Here is an 18,729-nt window from a genome sequence, read left to right on the forward strand (position 1 = left end):
CCTTTTGGGAGGCTGTGCTTTGCTTTTGTTTGGACGCGCTGGCATCGAATGGACGCTCGCTTGGAGCGCGGATGCAAACTGTGATTTGTGCGCGGCCCGTATTACCGCGACTGTATTATTCCTTTAGTGGTTCCATTTTCTGATTCCTTCGATGATGTGTTTCACGTCACATTATTTTTCTCAAACGAATTTGTAAATTCTGTGTAGTCATACGTAGGTGTGTTGTGCGATCGTGTGTACTGTCGGCGTGTTACACGAAACTTACTATGTCATTGAACGGGATACTACTTGATGTTTCAATTTTCTACAGTTATGTAAGTAACTTTTAATGCAGCCTCACATTTCTGTTTTCATTCTAATATTATGTGTGTTTATAATAAACCCCAGTTTCCTTGATCCATTCTTTTATTCATGGGGGTTACGGGTTCATGCCTTTCTGTCCTTTCGCTTCCCTTTGTCTACGCACGGATCATGCTCCGAGCTGTTCTAGCTCGTTCCAGTCCATCCACGGCAATTTACGAAGAGAGGTAAGCGAGGTAAGTATCTGCGCTTATATGTCGTGTACTGTGTTGATGTGTAATGGTAGCAGGGTATGGGGGCGGTAGATGTGTGCCATATATCTTGTTTTAAAGCTTCTCCCAGTTTGACCAACATATGAACAATTACACTGTGTAGATTTGAGTCTGTATACTCCCGATCTTAAATAACGATTTTTGTCATAATTAACATTTTATGATTAAAGAATATGGATTGGTTAGTATTAGTAGTTCTAAAAGCTATATTAAAATTATATTTTTGAATATGTTAGTAATCTGATGTATAGGTGGATTGTTATAAGTGAATGTAGCATACTCAGTCTTTTGGTTTTGTCTAGTATCAGATTCGTGAATAGGCTAAATTTTTTGATCAGTCCATTGATCATTCCTATTTTGAAACCATTCTGTTTAGCAAGAATCCTAATATAATTCAACTCTGTCTTCAAATTCTTGGGAGATAGAGGAATTCTAAGTGCTCTATATATTAGACTGTGAAATGATGATGGCTTATGTGAATTCGGGTGTAATGAGGATTTGTTTATAGTTGGAGATGATTGTATTGGCTTTCTAAAGATTTGGAAAACAAGAGTGTTATCCTTATACGTAACTGTTACATATAGAAAATTCAATAGACTTCATCCTCTCTTGTGAATTTCAATTTGGGTTTATTTCATTTAACTTGTCTAGAACTTCTTTACTCTTAGTGACGCCTTTGTTTATAATTACAAATGTATCATCTACATATCTCAACCATAAATCGATTCCTTTAATTTTCTATGATTAAAGATAATTAAAGATGATTAGAGAACATCTTATAGGCCCATCGGACACTGTTACTCCTACGGTGGTTAACTTGGCTAAGATACAATTTACGGAAGAAGAGAATGAGCTACTTAAAAGGGGTTCAAAACACAATTGGCCTAATGAAGATAGAGAAATAGACTTCAGTAACACTGTTGCAGAGGCGAAAGCGAACATCTCAAAACTCCCATACAATGTACAAGACGAAGAATTGGAGTTAAAGAAGAAATTGCCCAGATTAGCTATAGAGATATATACCAATTTTGACCCTAAACAACAGTTAACAATAAAAAACATGAAATCGAAATTTGAGGATAACAATATTATAATGACCAAGGCTGACAATGGGGAGGGGGGAAATCGTTCTGATGAATAAGGATACTTATATAAAAACTGAAGATTTTTGATAATAACACATACACAGTAGTGACTAAAGGTCTGTTAGCAAAAGTTTAACGCAAATTAAAGGCCTAACTTATAAGATCCACATCTCTTCTTACCGAACAAGAACAACAGAACTCGTCAATATGAATCCTAGGCTCCCAGTGACTAGAGTTTTGCCCAAAATACATAAAAAAAGATCTTCCGATTCGCTCGATAATCAATTACCGAAGCTCTCCCATGTATAAGGTCTCCAAATTCATTCATAATTTTAAAAAAAACATTACACTTTTAATAATAAACAACCCTTAGGAAATTCGTGTGACATTCTGAATAAGTTTGGTATGCGTCCAAATCTGACGATGTGTTCGCATGATGTAGTGAATATGTTCCCGAATAATCCGAGAGAAGAAAACTGTTAATATTATCCATGATAGTATTTGTAAACACAGTAGTCTTAGTAAAATGGAAGTAGAAGTGTTCACTAGATTTTTAAATTTCATATTAAACAGTGATTACTTCTCGTTTAACAATAGAATGTATAAACAAAATGGATTAGGAATGGGAGACTCAATATTGGGCATCCTTGCCGACATCTTCATGGATTCAATCAAACACAACGAAATAATAGCAAAAAATAAAGGAATTGATTTTTGGTTGAGATATGTAGATGATACATTAGTCATTATAAACAAAAACATCACTAATAGTCAAGAAGTCTAGACAAGTTACATGAAATCGAACCCAATTTGATATTCACAGGGGAGGATGAAGTCGATAACTCATTGAATTTTCTAGATGTAACAGTTAAGCATAAGGATAACACTCTTGATTTCCAAATCTTTAGAAAGCCGATACAATCATCTACAACTATAAACAATTCTTCATTACACCCGAATTCACATAAGCAAGCATCTTTTCACAGTCTAATATACAGAACACTTAGAATTCCTCTATTTCCCAAGAATTTGAAGACAGAGTTGAATTATATTAGGAATCTTGTTAAACAGAATGGTTTCAGAATAGGTATGATCAATAGATTGATCAATAAAATTTAGGCTATCCATGAATCTGATACTAGACAAAACCCAAAAGACTGAGTATGCTCTTTAATTTTTTGTTGTAGTTTGGATACATTTTTGAGCTAGTAAGTATTATTATTATTATTATTATTATTATTATTATTATTATTATTATTATTATTATTATTATTATTAATATTATCTTATTTTTTGTGGAAGTTAAGAAGTGTTAATATATTGTTATTTGATTATAAATACATACATACATCAAAAACGCTTCTTCTTCTACTGCTGCTTTCCCCGCAGCTGTGCGGTCGCGGTTGCGAGCTGTGTTGCGTACGTGGATTTGGCTCTATATTACGGCCGGATGCCCTCCTAACACCAACCCTACATAGAGGAATGTAATCGGTAGACCTCGGTTTTTAAGGAAAGATGTATTTTATTCGTGAAGGGATCACATAAATGACGTTATATTTACATGTTTCATGTGTTTATAAAGTTAGAGACGGTGTTCCTATAGTACCTAATAATGCCTGAATTGACGTTAGAAACTACATGCATCCTATATTCCTATAATTCTTATTTATACCCCTAAATCGCAAAAATTAATATATTTCGAGAAAATGAATGATTTGCTGAATTATTTTCAGTACCTTCATAAAACAAAATCTTAAAACCGAAAAACTGTAAACCACACTCCTCGGAAAGCCTAGAGAACCTCCTGCGGCGAACACTCCCGTAGTCTGTCACGAGGCAGGTGACAATATCCATTGACTAGCAGGAAAATAATCTGTTTCATTCTGTGTGAACATTTCGGTATTCCCTGTGTGAACATTTCGGTACCCCGTTTGTGCAGTGTACTGTGTGTGAATTTGCAGACAGTGTCAGGTTCCAAGTCGTCTTTAATTAAAGTGTGGTTACGGGAGTTTCAATATTTCACATCGAATGGTAAAATTGTATTGCAGCAAAGAGCTGTGTCAAACTTGTATCGCATTTCTCCCGAACGAGTTATCGATTTAGCAAAATAAAGATGGTATTTTAATTGATGCCCAATAAAATACGTAAAGTTGAAGCTGCCTGAAAATATTTTAGAATCTATTTGAGAGTAGATTTTAGGCATCTAAAATAACATTTTACCTCTTAAAAGTCCGAGTTCTAATTATCGCTATTGCATATTTCTGTGGAGGTTGGATGTGTATTGTGATCACTGTATATGATCAGAAAAGTCTTGAAACAAACACAAACCGATCTCGATAGCTGCAGTCGCTTAAGTGCGGCCAGTATCCAGTATTCGGGAGATAGTGTGTTCGAATCCCACTGTCGGCAGCCCTGAAGATGGTTTTCCGTGGTTTCCCATTTTCACACCAGGTAAATGCTATACCTTAATTAAGGCCAACGTTGCTCCCTTCCCACTCCTAGCCCTTTCCTGTCCCATCGTTGCCATAAGACGTATCTGCGTCGGTGCGACGTAAAGCAATTTGTAAAGATAAACATTTAAAAGAATTAATTAGACGCGATTAAAATCTCTGATTAGTCCGGGAATCGAATCCGGGTTTTTCTGAACCAAAGGCCTCAACGTTGACCAATGAGCAGAAGATTCGCAAAAAACCGATTCATTAGTGACTTTCATTACTTCTATCTGTATTAACATTCAACTTTCATGGTTGTAAAAAATAACACAACAAAACAAAAGTCATTATTAATTTCATTATTTCCTGCAATTTTAAAATGTAATTTTAGTAGTTTGAATCTTGCCGCCTGATGTTCAAGGTCTTGTCGCCATGTGCGCTACTGACAGGATGTTTCTTCGAAGGGGAGAATCTGGATGTGTTCATTATTGTCTATAGTGTGTATGATTGTTGGTTCATTATTGCAAAATTTGAAAACTGACTGTCCTTTGCAAGTTTATCAATTATATATTAGTTTTGTTTGACTTATGTGATGTATTTTGGCGGAACGGAAGGTAGGGGAATTTCATGTCTCGCGTTGCGAAATTCTGCGGATTTTTGTTGGCTATCCTGTGTAGTGACCAACTACATTTACGATTGCTTTCTGTAACTGTTTGCGGTATTTTGAGGTTAGGTTTGATCTATAGGTATCACGTGTCTTTCTACTATTGTAGTTGTCATTCATTTTTCGTAGTTGAAACTTAGTTCGTACTAGAAGTATTTTAACCCCGCATCCTCAAAAAAAAAGTAAAAGAACATTACTCATGGCAAAGCTCTGTTTGAGTAAGTGTTTTGACGTGCTGTTGTATGGTTTTCTTAATCCTGTTTTAACGTTTTCAAAAACATAATTTTTCCTTTCTGTCTAGAAAAGCAAAGTAAGCGTATTCCGGCCAGGAAACGATATAAAATTGAGAAGAAAGTTCGTGAACATAACCGAAGATTGAGACGAGAAAAGAAGAAGAATCCTAAGAAAGGTAAATAATCGTGCAAGATCTTTTAAGCGATCGGTTATTTGGTTATTGTTAATTTAGCAATTAACTTCCTTGAATATAATATATCTCATTCTAATCGTTGTCTTTCTTTGCATGTATGAGCTTTACCAGATTGAATGGAGAATTGCTATAGTAGGTGAAAATTACAGGCCAGTAGGTTTGTCATGCGTTGCAAGTAACTTTTGGGAAAGAATTATTTCTGAATATATTAGACGTATTTGCAAAATTAATACCTGGTTCAATAGAAGCCAGGTTTGGTTTAGGAAGGGTCTTTCCACTGAATCTTAGTTTGTATGATTCCAGCATTATGTAGCAGATATCTTGGATTCTGGAGGTCAAATGGACTATTGCAATTTACCTGTCTAAAGCATTTGATAGGGTAGGTTATGGGAGACTACTGGCAAAATAGAGGGCTATTGGACTAGACAAAAGACTGAATGAGTGGGTATATTTCTGGGAAATAGAAGTCAGAAAATTATAGGAGGTGAGGCTTTATCTGATCCTGTGATATTAAGAGGGGAATCCCTCCAGGCAATATTATCAGACCTTTATGTTTTCTTATATATAAATGATTTGAGTAAAGAAGTGGAATCTAGGATAAGGCTTTTTGCGCGTGTTATTCTGGTAGAAATTCAGTAAGGATTACATTACTTTTATTGCATGATAATGATGTAATATGTTAGAAATCTTAAGTGGAATACATTGTAGAGGAGAGATGTGGTCACTGCGACAGTTAAGAACCCATCTGCTGTCCCCCAGAGTAATTTTGCTTTTATCATCTAATACAACTTTTCACGCACCATAGTCCATCATCTAACTACGTACCAGCATTTCCATTGGGTGCGACACAATGGGATATGACGTAGCTCGTAGCAATTAAGTAAATGAATTCCGTTTTTAACCCTCGCACAAGAAATACACAACTGCACAATGAATACACAGGTGAATGCAATCTGTAAAGAAAGAACTCTGTTCAACTCATCTTAATGTAGGGGAGGGTACAACACGCTTGCAGCTTTTAAAAACTCGTGCACCCTCGTGTCAGCAGGAAAGTTCGTCTTAAACAGGAACTCTGCTAAGTAGCCGGCAAAGTGAGCTTTCCTTCTCCCAAAGCCAGGAATGGAGTACGACCCGTGCTTGAGGTGTCTCCACCTGTTCTCGATATTGTAGGTTTGTACCAGCGGTCTATTTCTTGGCATCACCCTCCTATTACCCCTGTTCACATGACCACTCCTCCTGCTATCAATGAATTGAATTAAATTGAATGGTTGACATGAAGGTGCACGAATCCTCCGTGTTCCAGACAGTTGTAGGACTTCCAACAGTCTGAAATGATTATAGTACCTGGCAACACCCACTCTTTAATTACTGCGAGCAATGTCTTCTTATACCTTCTCTCGACAGGAGCAACAAAAAAGTTTTTATGGTTCTCCCTCTCTACCCCTCCAAATAACCACTGTCCTTCCGTACGCCTTCCTTGATTGTACTTCGACCTCCTGAATTTGCTTTCATCAATTTCTATAACTACGCCAGGACCATTTAATTTTATTTTTTTTAATTAGCGTCCACGCACGCCACACAAACTTCTCTACAGAAGTTGCACCAATCAACCTAACTCCAACTTGATAGTCGGGCCCAGAGGTTTAGGCAGTATGCACTATGGAACACAGAAGTAACCTATTTCAAATAGGGATAACTTTGACTCATCAAAGTACGTATTTTTATGCGCACTCACCTACCATGGGCACTAGGCACCCTCTTCGTTTTTCCGACGACAGCTGAAAACTATCTGATTGTTTTTCTTAAGCACGGTCAATTTAACGTCATGACCACACTTCTCACACACTCTCTTCCTAGAAAGCAAGTCGTGCTGCTGATAGAATTCAAGTAAATAACTGAATTTCTCGTAATAATTGCACGCAAAAGCACAAATACTAATGACACACCCACCGCACGAAGCCATATCAATAACTACAGAGTTAATGACAAAATAATCTACACCTGGCGGGTTGGCCGTGCGCGTAGAGGCGCGCGGCTGTGAGCTCGCATCCGGGAGATAGTAGGTTCGAATCCCACTATCGGCAGCCCTGAAGATGGTTTTCCGTGGTTTCCCATTTTCACACCAGGCAAATGCTGGGGCTGTACCTTAATTAAGGCCACGGCCGCTTCCTTCCAACTCCTAGGCCTTTCCTATCCCATCGTCGCCATAAGACCTATCTGTGTCGGTGCGACGTAAAGCCCCTAGCAAAAAAAAAATCTACAGTCATTGGCGGGCAGACGTCACCATTGGGGAATTCCCCCTATGCTTGATCGTAAACCAATGGCTGAACCAATCCAGACCAATGGGTTTGTCACTAACCTACCCTAACCAATCCAGAACAATGGAGGTGTCACGCGGGATACTTGAGCTTAGGGCCGCATCGCGACTTCTAACCTGGGGGCTTACCTTTGCTTGATCCAGACCAATGGTTTTGTCACGAGATTCGTAAATTCAGAAGTAGCGCCGCTGCACTAGGACTAGTTCTTTATATGAACAGTTGGCACCTCTGTCCACCGCACGATCAAGCCCTTCGTGAGACGCGAGCGAGAGAGAGACAAATGACAGTGCAATCGCACCTAGATGCATGCGCTGGAAAATGTAAGTTGGTCTGAATTTTTGCTGTTATTCTGTATAGAGTAATAAGTTACAAGATTGTGAGCAACTGCTAAAAGTCCTTGACAATGTTGTGAGATGGACATCTGGCAATGTTATGATGATAAACGCGGTTAAATGTCCGGTTGTGAATTCCACTAATAGGAAAATTCCTCTCATTATTTATTACTCCATTGATGGGGTGAAAGTTCCTTATGGGGATCACTATAAGTACCTAGGTGTTAATATAAGGAAAGATCTTCATTGAGGTAATCACATAAATGGGATTGTGAATATAATACCAATATATATGGTTCGTTATTGGACATTATAAATTTTCCAGCTAACTCATTCCTGGTTGCCAGTGTTTCGCCCTCATGTGCTAGGTTGGGCTCATAAGTTGGTACCTAGCGCACCCACCAAGACATTGGCTAGTGTCTATATGGAGTGCAGTCCGCAGACAAATGGAACCATTCACATAGATAGCTAAGATCTCGATAAAGTAGAACAGTTTAAGTACCTTGGTTCTTTGATCAACACTGAGTGTGACCCTATTTCAGATGCCTGTACATGAGTAAATGCAGCCTGGCTATTGGCATTAATACACCCGCTACATAAAAAGAGACCGAAAACAGAAGTCAACAACTACCAAGGAATATCACTTTTATCTGTCACGTATAAGATTTTTTCTAAACTCCTATTGAACTGACTGACACCGCAAATTGACCACAAGTTGGGAGAGTATCAGGGTGGCTTCAGGAGAGTGCGCTCTTGCCAGGATCAAATCTTGAGTCTAAAAATAATAAAATATTACAATGCGTGACCAAAGAACGTCTTCATATCTTTCATTGACTTTCAAAAAGCATGCGATTCAATGGATAGAGACACGTTGCTGGACATTTTGAGAGAATATGGCATTGATCAAAAAACGCTCAACTTAGGCTAACACTAACAAACACCATATCCAAAGTGAAATTTCGAGGGGAGATCAGCAAACCCTTCCAGATAAAAACAGGTCTGAGACAGGGTGATAGCTTATCACCAACACTGTTCACCACTGTTCTGGATAAGGTCATGAAAACACTGTGGAAACATAATGACTCAGGTGCTATAATAGGTATTAAAAATAAACATGTCAAACCCAAGTGTTTGGCCTTTGCTGATGATTTGTCACTCTTCACTGAGGCAGAATAGGAAGCAATAACACAGATAAATGAACTACAGGAGATAGCCGAGAAAACACTTTTAAATATCTTCACAAAAACAGGGGTGATGAGCACAGACAGGAATTATGTGAAAAGAACAATGAAGACGAAATATGGCGAAGTGATGGTCACAAAGCAGTTTAAATACCTGGGAGAGATTGTCATTAGCAACGGGACGGATAAGGAGGCCATGGAAAATAGGAGACTTAAGTTGGAAAGGCTAAATATTCCCACCATAGCCATTTATAACAAAAAGAATCTTTCCATTAATGTCAAACTAAGACATTATGATGCTGTGGTAAAACCAGTGATTCTGTATGGGGTGGAAACAGCAACACTAACGAACCTGGAAAAACTACTAAAGATTGAAAGGAGAATATTAAGGAGGATTTACGGCCCAAGGGTGGTAGAGGGAAACTACAGATTACGATCAAATAAGGAGATATACAAAATAACAGAAGTCCTAGAAACAATAATAAGGAAAAGACGGGTGCGATTCTATGGACACATGGTCAGGATGGATTCAACAAGGTTAAATAAACAAATTTTTAAATAAAATATACTACTTGAAGAGCCAGTGGGGATATGCCAAGCAGATGAAGGAAGAACTCAAGAGGTTAGGAATTGCAGATGAAGAATGTCGTGATAGAGACCAATTCAGGAAAGTACTTTTCAACATAAAAGTTCTTGTGGAAGAAAAGAAAGAGCGCAGAGGGGGAAGGTGGACCGAAGAGAGAAGAGTGTAACATTCTAAAAGAATGACGACACTGTGAAGAAAGAGGAAGGAAGAAGGGATGATAAGAAGGAAGTGAAGTGGTATTGGCGTGGTTCTAAGTTTGGCCAGTTCACAAGAAAGAAGAAGTGCTATACAGGATCTTCTTATGTTTGTCTTCCCCTATTTTGTTTGCAAGATCTTTCCATTTTCGTTTCTCAACATCGATGTTGTTTTTTTAGCTGTAATGTTTCTTCTCTGTAAAATTATATTTATCCTCAATTTGCCTTAGATTTCCCCACACTCTGGCATGGTACAAAGGTCTTTTTGCACCATTTCTAGCTTTGACAGGAGCTTTTACATCCTTATTCCACCATAATTGGATTTTCTTATTTGGCTGTGTCATCCACATACTCTCTCTCAGCTGTCTTCACCAATGCTCTTCTCAGGTTATCCCATTTCTCATCTACAGATCTCAAATTTTTTTTTTGGTAACATCCTCTGAACATTATCTTGAAACACTCCTTCACCCTTGGTTCATAAATTCTCCAAGTTTTTCAAGTTTTTGGTTTTGGTGTTCTTTTTGTTGTGGAGGGCTTCTCTTTGTGATATCTGCAACAGATAGCCTATAGTCTCCATGCAAATTTTCACTAGGGATTACTTTGACATCACTTACAACTTTCCAAACTTCTTTGTCACGAGTATGTAATCATTCACAGTTACATTTTTATCATCCCAATTATATCTTGCGATCTTGTGCGAGTCCCGTTTCTTGAACCAAGTGTTACTTAAAGTCGTATTTTTCTCATACACAGATCTAGAAGTTGTTTGCCATCTGCTAGCCTGTTCCCCATTCCACGAGGACCCATGGAGGATTCATAGCTTAGTCTTGATGCTTGTTGTTTAAAGGGGCCTAACATCCAGGTCATCGGCCCGTAGCTCAGTCTGATCCAACCTGAACATTAAAATCTCCCATTACTATCAAATGTTTACCATTCATATGTTCTTTGAAGTTGATCAGGAAGGCTTCTCTTTGCTCGTTTGAACATCCTGACTATAGAGCATAGACCTGGATTATATGATATTTGTCTTAATTCCAGTTTACTGACACTTCACTGTATTAATCTGTCGCTGTCAAATTCAATCTATCTACAAACATCTATAGTATATCTGTATGAAGTTTAAAGCCCACTCCATTCTTGACTCCAAGTTACTTCCAGACCTGTATTATTATGTATTTTCCTTAAATTGTACCTGTGCAATTTAGGGGTTGTAGATGGAGAAAGGACGAACCCCACATAGGCCTACATGGAAGTGCCTCCATCTCCACATGTATGCGTACATAAACTCTGCTGAATATTTACATGTATGTAGACAATTTTAAATGTACATATTTACACTCCAAACACTGTACTCTTAGAATAATAATTATTATCTTTGTTTATTCTATGTATAGTTTATAGTCTAGCCATATGTTGCCTTCCAATTTATTTCACTCATTCTATTGATGATAATTTTCCTCCTCTCCATCCTAGAAACTACCTCTTCAGTTTTATTTGTCAGTAGGAGAATATTTATGGTTCCAATCCAGCAACTATTTCTTGATTTGGATTTTGGAGCTGGTAAAACTTCGGGCTGTAAGCCATCATACACATCTCACTGTTGTCTTCGTCTTTTGATTCTTCAGTTCGGGTCTCATATTTGTGTTGAAGGCACACTTAATCCACCATTTTCCAGCTATCCCTTGCGTGGCTTCTTCACCAGAGCCCCGTTAACAGTCACGTTTCAGGGTTCTTGTAGCACCTTCACAACTACTATAGCAGTCACAGGGTATATAATCCCTACTGAATATGCCCAGTGAGGCAAGGGGAGAGGGGGCTTTGGCCAGCTAAGCTTGTGATGTAATCATTGCCATAGCAATCCCGTAACTACCCGGGCAACGTATTTTTACCCTTGAGTAGCAGTCCTTGGCACTGTCAGTTTCAATCCAGCCGTCTCTGTGTTTATTGCAATTGCATTATTCTGTGTTCATATTTCTTTCTTGGTTGTAACTTTTTTTGCGACATTTATTCATTCCTGCTATTGTCTTTCATTTCACTTTTTTTATTTCTGTGTGAGTAACTGCATTGTAAATGTAATGTAATGTCATAGTGTCCAGATTCTGGAAAGTCAGGTAAAAAAAATATGGTCAGGGAAAGTGAGGGAAATAGACAAAAAATCCTGAAAGGCAGGGAAATCTTCCTCAGTGATGGATTTGAGGGGATATTTTTATGCTCTAGTCTGTCTTAACCCAGGCTGTTGTAATATTTTAAAAAAGTTATTTTCTTACAATAAATGCACAACAGTTCTACAATTTTCATTGTGCTCTTGTGTCAGCTAGGCACAGTAAGATAAATACAGATATAACGCATACGTAATGGTATAGGACAAAAATAAATAAATATTACATTGTGTTCAATATAGGGGACAGCAATGAGATGAGAAAAAAAAAGATATGAAGAAAATGAGGTAGGTTAAGTTTAGGAAGAATCGATTAAAGAAGGCATACGAAGAAAAAACATCCAAGTTCCTGTCAGAAGATAAAGAGTTAAGGAGTGTGTAACTTTACTGTTAATATTAATAATCATAAATAACTGAATAAATAAAATTACTCAAAATCTTAATAAAATACTTGAAATAAATTAAATTAATAAAAATAATTAATTGAAATATCCATAGTATGGGTGCCAGAGTTCACCAGAATGGATCCCTTGAATTTTAATAGAGCATGATAATAAATCTTTCTCTCCCAGGGCGTGTACATGAAAGCTGTGTACTGGTACATCTGCTTCAGGCCATACTAACCTTCTGAAAACTACTAAATAGGTAGGAACTGCACCTAGTTTCATCAGTAACTCCACTGATTCTAAAACAACTAACCATATTCTCAATAAAATCCGTGCATGAGCACCTCATCAACACACAAAATATTGCTGGAAGACTCCATATTTACAACAAAAACAGTGGGAAAACAAAAGCATGGACTAAGCCACCATTTGCAGTTAGTTTGTTGAACAATGCCCATATATGTAGATATCACCCTTCACTATCTCTGTTTATCAGCACGACTTGTAGATTCTCATAATTCATACTTATTGTATCACACAGTTTCTGTACCTCATAATACTGTGTTCACTGACTCTAACACTTGTTTTAAAGATATATTCAGTTGAGCAACACACGCTTGTCGTTCTAAAACGTAAACACTTGAAAGTCTGAGATATATCACACCACAGCTTTCACCGCCGCCACAAGTGCTACAATACTTGGTGCCTACGCACTCCACAATTGTACGTTAGTAGCGAGAACTAAGGAGTTTTCTCGGCCTTTGCACGTACTACCGCAGATTTATAGCTGGCTACACAGACATCTCAAAGCCTCTTACATGGCTCACCGAGGAGAGGAGGTCTTTCCAATGGTCAAGTGAGGCGGAGGCTGCCTTCCGGAAGCTGGAGTCGCTGTGTACTGCACCCATTCTCGGATATCCCAAGCCTGGGGAGAAGTTCATCGTCGATACCGACGCCAGCGATGTGGGAATTGGTGGGGTACTGTCACAAGCAAAAGATGGCCAGGAGAAGTTGATCGCCTATTTCAGCAAGACGTTGTCAAAAGCGGAGAGAAATTACTGTGTGACGCGTCGGTAATTGCTGGCCATCGTGAAGACCTTGGAGCATTTCCACAATTATCTTTATGGGCAGCCTTTCCGCCTGCGCACCGACCACTCTGCGTTGACCTGGCTCCTAAGCTTCAGAAACCTGGAAGCTCAGACAGCTCACTGGGTGCAACGCCTTCGGGAGTACGACTTCGCCGCCGAGCACCGACAAGGAAAGAACCACTGCAACGCTGACGCTCTGTCGAGAAGACCATGCCCTGCGAACTGTGCACACTGCCAGAAAGTGGAGAGACAGGCAGGCATCGTGGACGTCCGGGCTGTGAGGGCCACTGCCGCTGAAGGATAGGATCGAGACGCCCTCAGGACGGAGCAGCTGAAGGATGACGACATCGGGCTGATCTTACGAGAAGTAGAGTCGGGGCAGAGGCTGGAATGGAAAGACATCGCCGAACGCAGTCCAACCTATAAGCCATACTGGGCCTCTCATGGTTAGTGACGGGGTACTTACCCGCACGTGGGAATCAACCGACGGAAAGAAGCACATTGCACAGCTGATAATCCCCAGGAGCATGAGAAAAGAGGTGCTGACCAAGTTGCATGCGGGCGCTACTGCCAGCCACTTGGGTGTGAATAAGACACTAGTTCGTGGCCGACAGCGTTACTACTGGGTGCACTTGAGGAATGATGTTGAGAGGATGTGCCAGCTGTGTGACACGCTGCACGGCGAGCCGGGGTCCACGTACCAGGAATAGGGGCCAAATGATGCAGTACAACGTTGGAGCACCATTCGAGAGGATCGCCATTGATGTCGCTGGACCATTCCCCGAATCTGACGCCGGGAACCTTTACCTACTCCTGTCTATGGACTACTTCACAAAGTGGCCGGAGGTCTACGCCATCCCGAACCAAGAGGCATCGACAGTGGCCGACATCTTGGTCAAGAACTTCTTCTGTTGATTTGGTGTCCCGAGGGAACTTCATAGCGATCAAGGCAGAAACTTTGAGTCCAGGTTGATGCAAGAGTTTCTGCAACGCTTAAGAGTGCGGAAGACATGTACGACGCCTCTCCGCCCTCAGTCAGATGGTATGGTGGAGCGTTTTGTGAAAACTGTCAAAGAGCACCTCAGGAAGGTGGTTTCGGTGCACCAGAAGGACTGGGACGAGAGGGTCCCCTTCTTAATGGCCTATCGAGCGTCCACCCATGAGACGACGGGCATGACACCTGCCAGCATGGTCTTCGGAAGGGAGCTCCGCCTGCCATTCGATCTAATGTTCGGTTCTGCACCAGACAAGCAGTAACGAGCGACAGACTATGCATAGGAGTTGGTGGATCGGCTCAACGACATCCACAATTATGTCTGACATCATCTAAGGGTAGCCAGAGACAGGATGAAAGCCCGCTACGACATGCTTGCGAACTCTGCGGGTTTCCAGGAAGGTGACAGAGTGTGGCTGTACCGTCCAGTACGGATAAAAGGGAAGTCATCGAAACTGCAGCCACAATGGGAAGGCCCATATACAATCGTCACCAGGACCAACTACGTCGTCTACCGGATCCGGCGGCCTCCCCGAGGAAAGATGATGGTTGTTCACCTGGATCGCTTGGCACAGTATCGTGGAGCAGCTGGAGACGAGCAGCCTTGAGGAGGGGGCAGTGTAATGGTCATAACATCCGCCATGCCAACTGGCAGTGGGCCCGGCCGGGCACCGTATAGGCCCACCCCTTACGCTTCGGCTGCGCCAATCACAAGCAGTGCTTAAGTGGTAGGCCAGCCCCACTCGCTTCCGCTCGCGGTCCCGTAGCAGAGGAGTATGGAAATGACCCACGATTAATCTGGAGTGTTCCATCTTGCGATGTTCCTGGATCCATCCAGCATCCGGACGATTCTAGAAGGGCCAGCGCAGGTATATAAGAGAGGAATGACCTGCCTGCAGTCAGTGAGAGTTAGACTGAGTTAGAAGTTGGTGTGGTTCAGTCGTGAGCGACTGCCAGTCTAGTGAAATATGTGAACTGCCGTGGTTATTGGACTAGTGTGCTACAGTGCGGACTGTCGGCGAAGGAGAGAACTTGTAGCCGTGCGACGTGGGACCTTGTGTGTGAGTGTAAAACTGTGTAGTGTGAGAACAATTGAGAAACGAAGGGAGAGAGAGCTTGCGACCTGCGTAAGTGTTTGTTGTGAGCAAAAGTTGTGTGTAGTCTTGTATAGTTTAGTGCGTAGCTAATAAATAATAATAAGCTACCAGTCTAGTGTTAATTGATCCTACTACCCCGCCAACTCGCTACATTAATAATATTCATCGTACTGAACCCTTGCTCACATGATGAGTCGATACAGGAATTGTTGCCAGTATATACTAAGGAGTTTTCCTAAAATCGGAAATAATCCTTTGACAGTCCGCAATTTTTCAAGTAGATCATTCAGCGGAAGACCTTTCCCGACTACTTTGAACTCGTTCCACTCACTCAGTATATCTTCTACGTTGTTCTCCTCAATTTGAAGGTGTTTTGAAAAATGAGTGGCAAGAAGCTGTATTTCACTATTGCCATAATTTTCCAGTTGGTTTCCTTGTGGCCATAAATATGTCAATAACACCAGTGGCACTTTGAATGTCCTCATTTTGAAGAAATGTGTCTTTCAGAAAGGTAATCCCACTTGCCAAAATATGTTCCTTGTTGCTCGTGAAATTCTTTTTCGACACACCTGATAAGTGTATTCCACTGAAAATTCCTGAAATTGTTATAGCAGAAAGCCATTGGGCCCTTGGTGTTGTTAAGTTGCTGCAATGAATTAATTGCATTATTTGCATGCACTCTTATCTGACTTAAAATCAGAACATGCCTCAGAAATACAAGTGAAAGTCTTTTGAATATACTCGGATAGTCATACAAGAAGTGAATTATGATGACAAATTTGAAATCCTTGATCTCCTTTAGAAGACCTTTAGCCTGATTCTGTCTTCACCTTTCCATTCAGAAATATTCTCTAAATGCACCACTAGGCATTCCCAGTCTTTGACAACTGCATGCAAAGCATTTAATTTGCTTGCTACCCATCTAACTTGGTGTAAGTACTCCAATTTAGATATTACACATTCCAGCAACTCCAAATTCAGTTCGTGAAGTCGTTTTGGTGAATGTCAATAAAACATATATAGTTTCGTGAGTATAGAATCAATTTCATCAATGATTTTTAAGTTTCACATTTTTCAGGGAGTGAAGAACAATGAGTTGGAGTTGATGTGTAACACAATGAACGTTTTACCAAGTTCTAAATTTTTTCAGGTAAGTTTGTAAACATACCATTATGGACACCAATCACACATGGCGCTCCATCAGTCCCTATACCTATTAGTTTTGTACCGTAAAGAGTTCTCCAAGCCCTAACTGAAGCAATTCTGTTTCTAGAGCCTTGTTGTATCCTCCAATGACACAATAGAAAGTCACCTTATTTAAAGAAAGGAATGTCAAGTATCAATTCCTCATCATCAGATTTATCTGTTGATCCATCGAGTAAGATACTGACATGAACTTTCCTTAATGTTGTAACGTTCCAGACGTTACAGTGTAATTATGTTAATTTTATTATGTGTAATTAATTGAGGAATTTAACGTCATGATATTTATTTGGTATGTAATGGTATTATAATTCATGTTTAATCATTTGCTCACTATCATTTCATTACTTTGTAACTACGACTTATAAACGAGGGCTGAATATCCTAATATTCACTTAGATTCTTGCGACAGTTGGTTAAAATTAACTTGCAGTAGATTTCAGTTATCTTGCCACATCACCGAGGAGGAAGGAAGGACCAATTTAGACACCAAGTTCTGGGAAAAGCGAGCACGTGTTCACGCGTCCTAACGTAAGCTACCGTATTTCGACCAGAATTATTCGAACTGTTCACCGCCTATATTTTCAAAGGAGCGTCATGTTGCCATGGATACTGATTGAAAGGACGAATAGAAGAACAGTTGATATCTTGTGTGGGACCCATCTACTCTAAAATCTAGAGTGGGGAGAGAAGTGTCATCTGATTGGACCACGTGTAGCGGCCTGTAATTAGCGCGAGAGAAGGTTATAAAAGGGAGTGTTGGAGCTCCTGGAGGGGCTCTCTACAACGTCTTATTCGCTTCTGCGAGTCTCTATACATTATTCTACGATCTTCTACGAGGCTTCTACTTGATTTTCTACTTGATTCTGCGTCTCGATACTTAGAAATTCTGAATGAGGTGTGTATAGCCACTCTCATGAGGAAGTACGTACAGCACGGCTACAAGACCGGTTTGAACCAGTCTAAGTCAATAGATAGTTTTAATCTAGATAGAAATGAAACTTCAGAGAACGTTATCAGTAAAGTTGGAAGGATTCTTAATTGAGTATCCTCTCCATATAACCCAAGGTGGTTCTTCTAACTGTGACATAGGGCTTATCTCCAATCTATGGGATAAAGCATAATAGGGAGTGTTAGTTTTGAAGTCATCTTCCAATTAGTGGTGGGTGCAATTGGCAAGGCAGGAATGGTACTGAGCTGCAGATGAAGAGATATCAAAGACGACCGGTGATGTTCCAGCTGCAAGGATGGAAGCTTTCCAAGGACCAGCAGAACAAGACGACATGGTGAGCAAGCGAGTTAAAGATATTGCAAGTTTTCGTGAAGTAGAGTCATTCAATTTTTTGTTAAATTCATTTTCGATGTTAAATTCAGTTCTCGTTAAACCGTCGTCATTTATATTAAATATAATAAATAGTATTTTTCTAGTTTACTTTAATCAATTTGCCTTAATTAGCCTTTTGATTTCTAATTCTCCTGCTTAATGATTAGTGTACTATCACCTCACCCCTGTGATAAGAGTCTGTCCAAGCTTGATTATAAATTTTATCTTTAAGTCCTCAACTTAAAGATTGGCGCCCTTTGCTTGCTTGGTTGCATTTCTCATTTGATGATGGTTCTCCGAGAGGGGAAGTCACAATGTCACATATAAAATCTGCACGAAGGTGTGAGGCAATGTATGAAATAAATTCTCTGCATTGTGTATCATTCACATACTTCTCTGAATCAGTAACATTCAACTTGCTTAACAATGCTAACAAACCTCTTAAATCAGTGTAGGGTCTGTTTTTTTGCAGTATGATAAGATGCCATGAACAACGCATTCATATGCTGTAAGTAACATATTAGAATTCATTTTATTTATGCACTTCTGCTAAAAGTGCACATTCGGGATTTTTCATGAAACTTTCAGCCTCCTGCTGGCCCCGCGGTGTACGGGTAGCGTGCCTGCCTCTTACCCGGAGCCCCCAGGTTCGATTCTTGGCCAGGTTAGGGATTTTTACCTGGATCTG

The 18,729-nt window shown here is 40.0% G+C and overlaps 1 protein-coding gene across 1 annotated transcript in view; it reads left to right on the forward strand.

The window, feature by feature from the left end:
* Nucleotides 1–4,792: 4,792 nt before the first annotated feature.
* Nucleotides 4,793–18,729, forward strand: part of Ns1 (Nucleostemin 1) — a 179,591-nt gene continuing 165,654 nt past the window's right edge. The window contains exons 1-2 of the mRNA XM_067138886.2: nucleotides 4,793–4,971; nucleotides 5,055–5,162. Coding sequence (XP_066994987.2) covers nucleotides 4,953–4,971; nucleotides 5,055–5,162 — 127 coding nt within the window. The 5' untranslated portion in view covers nucleotides 4,793–4,952. The remainder of the gene's footprint in view (nucleotides 4,972–5,054; nucleotides 5,163–18,729) is intronic.

Source organism: Anabrus simplex, chromosome 1 (genome assembly GCF_040414725.1).
Source record: "Anabrus simplex isolate iqAnaSimp1 chromosome 1, ASM4041472v1, whole genome shotgun sequence".
In the NCBI taxonomy this organism is placed as follows: Eukaryota; Metazoa; Arthropoda; class Insecta; order Orthoptera; family Tettigoniidae; genus Anabrus; species Anabrus simplex.